Source organism: Sinocyclocheilus rhinocerous, unplaced genomic scaffold, assembly GCF_001515625.1.
Source record: "Sinocyclocheilus rhinocerous isolate Xijiao unplaced genomic scaffold, SAMN03320098_v1.1 scaffold299, whole genome shotgun sequence".
Classification (NCBI taxonomy): Eukaryota; Metazoa; Chordata; class Actinopteri; order Cypriniformes; family Cyprinidae; genus Sinocyclocheilus; species Sinocyclocheilus rhinocerous.
In genome coordinates, this window is record NW_015652998.1 from 1,691,916 (window position 1) to 1,701,555 (window position 9,640).

Here is a 9,640-nt window from a genome sequence, read left to right on the forward strand (position 1 = left end):
TACATACATACATACATAAAATTATAACATTTTTATATATATATAATTTTTTATATAAAGAAATCAGGAAATATCTCACGCTCACCAAGTCTAATTATTTGATCAAAAAGACAGTAAAAGAATATATTTTAAAATGTATTCATGTGATGGCAAAGCTAATAATCATGAACTCCAGTCTTCAGTGTCACATGATCCTTCATAAATCATTCTAATATGCTTGTATTACGAAAATACATATTAATTGTTCATACTAACTCAAGCCTGCTTTGACATCATGAAAAAGTCCTCTTGGGCTCTCAGTTGGCAGCTGGGTCAGAGGTCCAAGAAAAGGTATCTGTGCTCAAATTAAATAAATACATCCACAAAGATAGATAGATAGATAGAGAGAGAGAGAGATAAATGATAATAACTTGTAACCATCATTATTGTACATGTTTATCCTTAGGAAAAAGTGAGGAAAACTAAAAAGAAGACAGCAATAACAGCAATAAGTGAGTGTTAGTGGCAGCAGAGCAGCAGGCACAAAACCCTCTCTACGAATTCCCATCAGTGCCCACAGTGGTGGACTTGGCTGTAACAAGTCCAAAGATACGTCATGTTAAATGAAATAGGATTTATAAAGATAAATAAATAAATAATCTTAATACTTGATAAAGTACTTGAATACCTGAAAAGTATTTAATGACATATGCGTGAGGCAGCCCACACTCACCCTGACTTTCATTGAGTTTGTCCATGCCAACCCAACCAGTGATGAAACAGCTGACGCACAAAACACTGGTGAAACGCCTTTTTATTGTGTTTGGGTGATCCATAAAGAACGATTTAAACATTATACACTGCAGCTGAACTGTTATCTTAAGTTAGATAAACAATAGCACAGTGCTTTGCAGACAGCTTTATCACAACCTGAGTTTCCCCTCCCTACACACAAACTCCCAACATACAGTCAAGCAGTAAACAAACAACACACAACAGATATCAAACACTCTTCTTCAAATGTTTCTGAAAGGGGTTTGATTGATAACATCGCCCGTTATTCCAAAGAAACATGCTGCTGTGTGAAAAGAAGATCATTTTTTGTTAAAAGAAGATATTGAAGCTGCTTGCCGTTCATGGCGTAGCCTCAGTTGTCAAGCCTGAGCAGTGTAATCTTATTCTAGCATTGTCACGTTTTTATGTCCAGTTTATGTCTTCTGTTGGTAAACTATTGTTTAAACAACTAAGATTAAAAAATTTTTAATAGTTGAATAGGATTTTTATTGCACTTCTAACTTCTTAAATGCGCTTTACCTATATTTTGAAATGTGGCTCAGATTGGTTTGGCTGTTTGTTTTAAAGGTTATTATTATTAAAAATATCAAAAATATTAACTATAATAAGATGCACACAAACACTGTTTACAAGTAATAAAAGAAAAAAAAATGTCATAAACGCAAGACTTTTATATTCCCACACCATCTACCCGCCAAAATACGCCCGTGAAGTGAGATATAAGCGTCTAAAACGGTCAATATCACCATCCTGTGGAAAATAAATTTAATTGAATTCCATTTCAATAGTAAGTCTCACTCCCTCCAATTTATTTTTTACAAGCATGCATGTTCTTTGTGCAGTTTTGACGGCAATGTGTTTGCAAACCCCACCACCACTTTTGTTTCTTTCTGGACTTTTATTTTGATGGCCGATATCGCGCGCAACCATATTGGAGTAGTGTAGGCGCGTTCACGCTGTTCTTCACACACTTTCGGCATGGCTGCGGACAGTACAATGTCTAATGGTCAGGAAACGGCCTCTCTGAACGGTGAACCCGCGCTCAAGCGCTCCAGAGACAGCGTGGACTCTCTGCGGATCCTGCGGGAGCCCCAGAATAAAGTGACCGTCGTAAAGCTAATAATCATGAACTCCAGTCTTCAGTGTCACATGATCCTTCATAAATCATTCTAATATGCTTGTATTACGAAAATACATATTAATTGTTCATACTAACTCAAGCCTGCTTTGACATCATGAAAAAGTCCTCTTGGGCTCTCAGTTGGCAGCTGGGTCAGAGGTCCAAGAAAAGGTATCTGTGCTCAAATTAAATAAATACATCCACAAAGATAGATAGATAGATAGAGAGAGAGAGAGAGAGAGAGAGAGAGAGAGATTGGTTTAATGGGTCTTAAAGGGTACAATGTTTTTTGTTATAATGGTTACCCAACATTTGGGTTTAGAGGCCTGGTTTGTAACCATCAGGCTACCAATTATTGTACATGTTTATCCTTAGGAAAAAGTGAGGAAAACTAAAAAGAAGACAGCAATAACATACCATAGTGAGTGTTAGTGGCAGCAGAGCAGCAGGCACAAAACCCTCTCTACGAATTCCCATCAGTGCCCACAGTGGTGGACTTGGCTGTAACAAGTCCAAAGATACGTCATGTTAAATGAAATAGGATTTATAAAGATAAATAAATAAATAATCTTAATACTTGATAAAGTACTTGAATACCTGAAAAGTATTTAATGACATATGCGTGAGGCAGCCCACACTCACCCTGACTTTCATTGAGTTTGTCCATGCCAACCCAACCAGTGATGAAACAGCTGACGCACAAAACACTGGTGAAACGCCTTTTTATTGTGTTTGGGTGATCCATAAAGAACGATTTAAACATTATACACTGCAGCTGAACTGTTATCTTAAGTTAGATAAACAATAGCACAGTGCTTTGCAGACAGCTTTATCACAACCTGAGTTTCCCCTCCCTACACACAAACTCCCAACATACAGTCAAGCAGTAAACAAACAACACACAACAGATATCAAACACTCTTCTTCAAATGTTTCTGAAAGGGGTTTGATTGATAACATCGCCCGTTATTCCAAAGAAACATGCTGCTGTGTGAAAAGAAGATCATTTTTTGTTAAAAGAAGATATTGAAGCTGCTTGCCGTTCATGGCGTAGCCTCAGTTGTCAAGCCTGAGCAGTGTAATCTTATTCTAGCATTGTCACGTTTTTATGTCCAGTTTATGTCTTCTGTTGGTAAACTATTGTTTAAACAACTAAGATTAAAAAATTTTTAATAGTTGAATAGGATTTTTATTGCACTTCTAACTTCTTAAATGCGCTTTACCTATATTTTGAAATGTGGCTCAGATTGGTTTGGCTGTTTGTTTTAAAGGTTATTATTATTAAAAATATCAAAAATATTAACTATAATAAGATGCACACAAACACTGTTTACAAGTAATAAAAGAAAAAAAAATGTCATAAACGCAAGACTTTTATATTCCCACACCATCTACCCGCCAAAATACGCCCGTGAAGTGAGATATAAGCGTCTAAAACGGTCAATATCACCATCCTGTGGAAAATAAATTTAATTGAATTCCATTTCAATAGTAAATCTCACTCCCTCCAATTTATTTTTTACAAGCATGCATGTTCTTTGTGCAGTTTTGACGGCAATGTGTTTGCAAACCCCACCACCACTTTTGTTTCTTTCTGGACTTTTATTTTGATGGCCGATATCGCGCGCAACCATATTGGAGTAGTGTAGGCGCGTTCACGCTGTTCTTCACACACTTTCGGCATGGCTGCGGACAGTACAATGTCTAATGGTCAGGAAACGGCCTCTCTGAACGGTGAACCCGCGCTCAAGCGCTCCAGAGACAGCGTGGACTCTCTGCGGATCCTGCGGGAGCCCCAGAATAAAGTGACCGTCGTGTTGGGAGCTCAGTGGGGCGATGAGGGGAAGGGGAAAGTGGTCGACCTCTTGGCAATGGACGCCGACATTGTGTGCAGATGCCAGGTGGGTAACGTATCCAACCGCTCATCATTTTGTGTTTAGGAGAGTTTGCGCAGCCGTTAACGTTATGTCTGTACTGGCTTGCTGTTATTAGACCGAGGTAAAAGCAGAAGGAATCACTTGCAGAAGTCGCAACACTAACCTTACAATGAACAGTTTATTTTATTCTTTGCCATCGCCACTTGTTGGCAGGACAAGTGATGTAACGTTTCCTGTGGCTAGATTTTTATCTTATCGCGATACTTGCGTTCATGTTTGTAACAGCTGTGTATTATCAGGGAGGAAATAACGCGGGACACACAGTGGTGGTGGACTCGGTGGAGTATGACTTTCACTTGCTACCTAGCGGCGTTCTCAACAAAAAGGCCATTTCTTTTATTGGTATGTTTTTGTTTGACCTTCCCCCTAGTTTTTTTTTCCATTTAAAAGTACGTATTTATGTCTTCTCTGTATTAACCTCAGTTCATTGTTTGAACGTTTGACTTGCTGTTGTGTTTGCTGAGATCTTTTTTTGTTCTGTCCCGCAGGAAATGGTGTTGTGATACACCTGCCAGGACTTTTTGAGGAGGCTGAGAAGAACTCGCAGAAAGGCAGTGGTAAGTTGGTAAATGTCGTTTGATTAATCTATTTATTTAAAATACCTATTTATTTGGTCTGGGCTATATAGCTAAAAGTCGTATCTCGATATTTTTGCACATTTTGATGATATTCTGTATATATCTCAATGCATTTTCTCTCAAAAAATTTAAAAAGATGTTTTTTGCGCCTCATGAAAAAAACATGATCCGTATAGAACAGCTATTGTTACGAAGTACAGACAAATTGTTTACTGCAAAATCAACACAGTTAAAAAAAATAATACTAATATAAGCTTGGTGACCACTTAATGTTTTTTTTGTTTTTTTTTGACTAAATGAGCATGTAAGGAATGTCTTATTTACTTAAAGGTACCACTGTACCAATATAAAATATGAAAATTATGCAAAAAGAGCATTGTTCCTTACAAAAAGTTGTGGTTGTTGCAAGAACAAAGAAACAAGTCACTCATTACATAGAACAAGTGGAGAGTGGGCCAGGAGGTAAAACTCAGTGACATTCCCTCACATACTTGAAAACTGTAATATATATATATATATATAATTTAAAAAAATTTTCCCCCATCTCTGTTAGATGAGGTATTTGGTTTTTTTTCTATTAATGAGTTCTTTTGCTTTGTTTAATTTAGGACTTCAAGGATGGGAGGAACGACTGAAGATATCTGACCGGGCACATATTGGTATGGTTCTGTTTTGACTTCATCAGGCCTTGAGTAATTTGGGTTTATTCCTGATGACATTGACTATGTGCGGCATTGTCTCTGACAACTAAAAACACCAAGAAACTCCATATCTATTTATATATATAATTTAAAAAAAATTCTCCCCCATCTCTGTTAGATGAGGTATTTGTTTTTTTTTCTATTAATGAGTTCTTTTGCTTTGTTTAATTTAGGACTTCAAGGATGGGAGGGACGACTGAAGATATCTGACCGGGCACATATTGGTATGGTTCTGTTTTGACTTCATCAGGCCTTGAGTAATTTGGGTTTATTCCTGATGACATTGACTATGTGCAGCATTGTCTCTGACAACTAAAAACACCAAGAAACTGATATCTATGCCATTGGAATTAGAGCGCTTCTATTTTTCTGTGTAGTGTTCAATTTCCATCAAGCCGTTGATGGGATACAGGAGCAGCTGAGACAGCAGCAGGCAGGGAAGAAGTGAGGTTTCTTTTTTTGACCTTATAAAAGCTTAATTTGTAGATCATTTTCTTCAGTTTTAATATTGAGTTCACCCTCCTTTGTTTTTCAGTTTGGGCACCACTAAGAAGGGCATTGGACCTGCATATTCCTCCAAAGCAGCACGTAATGGACTGCGAGTGTGTGATCTGGTCTCAGACTTTTCAGTCTTTGAGGAAAAGTGAGTATTATACTATATTTCTTTTCAACTTTTCAGAAAACTGTATATGAAAATAAGCATATCTGCTTTTGTTAGACTTTTTTTTTTTCTCTGAAATTTAGAACTGCGTGTTTATGCAATCCTAATTGTCGATTGTTTGTCTTAATATTGTAACTTTGATTATTCATTTTTAATTCACATTATAATTTTATGGCAATTACATATTCTTATTGTAGGCTACTAATCAATGCCTCAGTGATCAGATTGACCCTCATGGCAGAAAGATAAATACATGTAAATATCTCTCTACAGGTTTCGGGTGCTGGCTGGTCATTTTCAGACCACATATCCTAACCTTAATATTGATATTGATGCTGAGCTTGAGCAACTGAAGGTGATTAGCGTCTTGGCATCTTTCAATATGATCTGCGAAACTGCTCATTCATGAACTTGCCAAGTAATATTTTCTCCATTTCACCCACAGGGTTATGCTGAGAGGTTACGTCCTCTAGTAACTGATGGAGTTTATTTCATGCACAAAGCCCTCAACGGGCCAAGCAAGAAGATTCTGGTGGAAGGAGCCAACGCTGCATTACTGGATATTGATTTCGGTATGAACAGCAATCCTGCATAAAATGGGAGATCCACTGGTGTGCTTTGAAACTGAGGAACAGTGGAAAGTGTATTTGCCAGTGTGAATGATGCAAATGTCTAATATTTCCTTCTCTTTCAGGGACCTACCCCTTTGTGACCTCATCAAACTGTACTGTCGGAGGCGTTTGCACAGGTCTTGGGGTCCCCCCATCTCATGTTGGCCGTGTGTATGGAGTGGTGAAGGCCTACACCACCAGAGTGGGAGTGGGGGCATTCCCTACTGAGCAAGATAATGTGAGTGTGCGTCAGTGACTCTGTGATATTCTCTCACATGTATTATATTTGAAAATTGTTAATGTTCTTTTTGATGTTTTCTAGGACACTGGTGATCTGCTTCAGAGCAGAGGGAGGGAATTTGGTGTAACAACAGGCAGGCGGCGTCGCTGTGGATGGCTGGACCTGGTTTTGGTTCGCTATGCCCACATGGTTAATGGTTTTTCAGCGTGAGTTGTTAAGCGTTTTACATACACTACCACTCAAAAAAATTATGTCTTTTATGCTCAACACAGCTGCATTTATTTAATGAAAAATGTTACCAGTAGAACAGTAATATTGTAAAATATTACAATTTTAAATAATGATTTTGTATTCAAATGTATTTTAACGTGATTTATTCCTGTGATGGCAAATCATACTAATATGCTGATGTGGTGCTCAATAACATTCCTTATTATCAATGTTGAAAACGGTTGTCTATTAATTTTTTTGGTAGCTATGGCACAGGTTCAACATTAGTAAGCTTTGTTTTGTTAATTTAGCAATACTTTTCCTTCTGTTTCTCTCAGCATTGCTCTGACCAAGTTGGACATTCTTGACACATTGCCGGAAATAAAGATTGGCATAACCTACACAGTTGATGGAAAGCCTCTCCCCAGTTTTCCTGGCAAGTTGACTTATTTGTGTTACACATTTTCATATTTCTCACACATTACAATGATATTCACACATAAGCAGTATAGTAATATTGTAATATGTGTATAAGCATAGAACCATATTGTGTATTTCAGCAAACATGGATGTCCTCACAAAGGTTCAAGTGACTTATGAGACGTTCCCTGGCTGGTGTTGTAGTACTGAGGGAGTCCGCAGTTTTGATGAGCTGCCTTCACAGGCACAAGCTTACATTTGCTTTATCGAGAAGTTCCTGGAGGTTCCAGGTAAATACACATACTGTATAGATGACTAACATATGCATCAACAAAAATGTAACCTACTGGCATGCTTAGAAATATCAAAATGGTCATGAAAGAATTTTTTTCTCTTTTCAGTGAAGTGGGTGGGAGTTGGCAAGTCAAGAGAAAGCATGATAAAGCTGTTCTGACGAGGGCAACGGGAAAGGCTGAACTTCATTTGATGGTCTGCCAGGACATCCATCATCATGACCGTTTGAGGACCAGAACTTTCTTTTATGCATCAGCGCTGAGATTAAGACTAACTGTGGGTTTAGAATCCACTGAATGTCCGTGAACACCAGCATTGCGTATAGAGGTCTGGTTTGAGCACCAGACTCGCTTTCCTGCATTCGTAAATCCTTGACTCATGCCTATTTGTTCCAAAGCACATCCCAGAACTCCTCAGAACATACCTCTGTCAATCACTAGTAGTTGTCTGAAGTCTGATTAATTGCAGAGCTTCAGATTGAGGGGTGTCATTTTTACCGTATTTCTTAAAATCAAACTGCACTCTAGCATTTAAATTTACCATTTTCATTGCTAATAGGTGGATAAAGCCAAACAGATTTTTAAGATTGTCATGTACTGTTTATTTTTTTATGTAATCCAGTGTGAGGGGGGAGAGCGCTAAATCTTGTCTTTTTAATTCAGTGTTTGTGTATACTCTTAAGTATAGTTTGTTTGACATGGTTTGAAATACAAAAAGGGACCTTAAGTCTTTGTGATATTGGAAAAAAAAAAGGCATTGTTTTTGATTAGTGTCAATGTCAGTGATTAGTGCATTCAGACACAGATCTTGAATCTATGAATGACAGTTACACATACACAGATATACATTGCATTCCACCTAGCGCAGAAACTCATTTGCTGCTGTTTTTTGAAGAATAAAGTGCAAAACTAATTATGGTTTTAAGTGAATGTTTGTGTGAATGCATTTTTTACTCAAACTGTATTTCAAATGGGAGATGGTTACAACATGATTAATCTGTATAGAGTTCGATATTTATTTTACAAATATGTTATGTCACTTTTAAAGCAACACATCCTGTTTTTTTAAGACTTTAAATGAAACATAATTATGAGTTTAGGTGTGATGTCATATACGTTTTTAAGTAAAAAGGTTACTAAAATTATCTGAATATATTTCGCAATCTCAGCCATGAGCATATGGTGAGTAACAGTTCCATCGGGAAATAGGATTCAAGTGAACGGAGTAATTCTGAATTATCATCAGTCTAACATTTGTCTCGCGAGGCAGCAGTTCCAAGTATAATGCGAGTTTTTCTGTGTGTGCTGTATCTCGTCCAGTGCCACCAGGCATTTGGGATGGACGTTCAGGTATAATTAAGCTTTTTTTCTTTTCTTTTTTGCCAAAATGCAAACGTTTATTATAGGAACCTGTTTCATATATTCATTTCAGTCTGTGCTATTGCATTGTGACTCTAAATGATATTTGCTAAATGTTTTCTCCGTTATCCTAGTTTTTCTACCTAGTACGCTGATAGTTAAGTGGCAGTAAAACTATTAATAAATGCCGTGATTTTTAAAATGCATGAAACTGCTATTACGTTCTTTATAGGCAGTGTATGTAACTTGTTTTCTGCAGTGTGTAGGCGTTGTAAACACAGCGTCCGTGTTTTGGTGAATGACGTAGGATGATGGAGTACGTGCTTAGGATCATCATATCTGTTAGAGCAGGGGTGCCCAACCCTGCTCCTGGCGATCGACTGTCCTGCAAAGTTTAGCTCCAACCCTAATCAAAGACACCTGCCTTTAATTTTTAAGTGATCCTGAAGACCCTAATTAGTTGCTTCGGGTGTGTTTGATTAGGGTTGGAGCTGAACTTTGCAGGACAGTCGATCGCCGGGAGCAGGGTTGGGCACCCCTGTCATCCCTGTGTTTAGGCAGGAGAGATGTAGACACAACCATAGGCGGAAATCCCGGGGGGGTCTGAGGGTTCTGAGGGTTGCAAATATGATTAAAAACCAGGCTGTGCATTGTAAATAACAACGTTTTATACTTTAATCAATTGTAAGTAGTAAAACAACACAAACGGGGCAAAAATGCGTTTTAAGTTTAGAA

General features: G+C 37.8%; 2 protein-coding genes, 1 long non-coding RNA gene and 1 pseudogene across 5 annotated transcripts in view; 2 read left to right on the forward strand and 2 right to left on the reverse strand.

Annotated features, from left to right (window-relative positions):
- LOC107715259 (CAAX prenyl protease 2-like) overlaps positions 1–1,030 on the reverse strand; it is a 2,262-nt pseudogene extending 1,232 nt beyond the window's left edge.
- Positions 1,031–1,599: 569 nt separating this feature from the next.
- Positions 1,600–8,476, forward strand: LOC107715360 (adenylosuccinate synthetase isozyme 2-like). Of its 3 annotated transcripts, XM_016521476.1 has the most exons (14): positions 1,600–1,875; positions 3,700–3,795; positions 4,071–4,173; positions 4,320–4,388; positions 5,018–5,068; positions 5,488–5,554; positions 5,646–5,753; positions 6,045–6,126; positions 6,217–6,343; positions 6,466–6,620; positions 6,705–6,829; positions 7,172–7,269; positions 7,394–7,543; positions 7,655–8,476. In XM_016521476.1, the coding sequence occupies exons 1-14, from the start codon at positions 1,753–1,755 to the stop codon at positions 7,705–7,707; spliced, it is 1,407 nt and encodes a 468-aa protein (XP_016376962.1). In that variant the 5' UTR covers positions 1,600–1,752; the 3' UTR covers positions 7,708–8,476. The 3 variants fall into 3 exon arrangements, with proteins under 3 accessions (XP_016376962.1, XP_016376963.1, XP_016376961.1); XM_016521477.1 differs by lacking the exons at positions 1,600–1,875; positions 5,018–5,068 and adding an exon at positions 5,284–5,334 and having other exon boundaries at positions 3,429–3,795; XM_016521475.1 differs by lacking the exon at positions 1,600–1,875 and having other exon boundaries at positions 3,435–3,795.
- On the reverse strand, positions 1,995–2,587 carry LOC107715361 (uncharacterized). The gene is made up of 3 exons (XR_001637090.1): positions 2,537–2,587; positions 2,312–2,395; positions 1,995–2,069 (listed from the first exon to the last, which is right to left on the reverse strand). It is a non-coding gene; the product is annotated as an uncharacterized LOC107715361 (long non-coding RNA).
- A 354-nt stretch (positions 8,477–8,830) lies between the features above and the next one.
- The window catches only part of LOC107715260 (vascular endothelial growth factor A-like), a 6,861-nt gene continuing 6,051 nt past the window's right edge, over positions 8,831–9,640 (forward strand). Inside the window, exon 1 of the mRNA XM_016521344.1 lies at positions 8,831–8,896. Within this exon, the coding sequence (XP_016376830.1) occupies positions 8,831–8,896 (66 nt within the window). The remainder of the gene's footprint in view (positions 8,897–9,640) is intronic.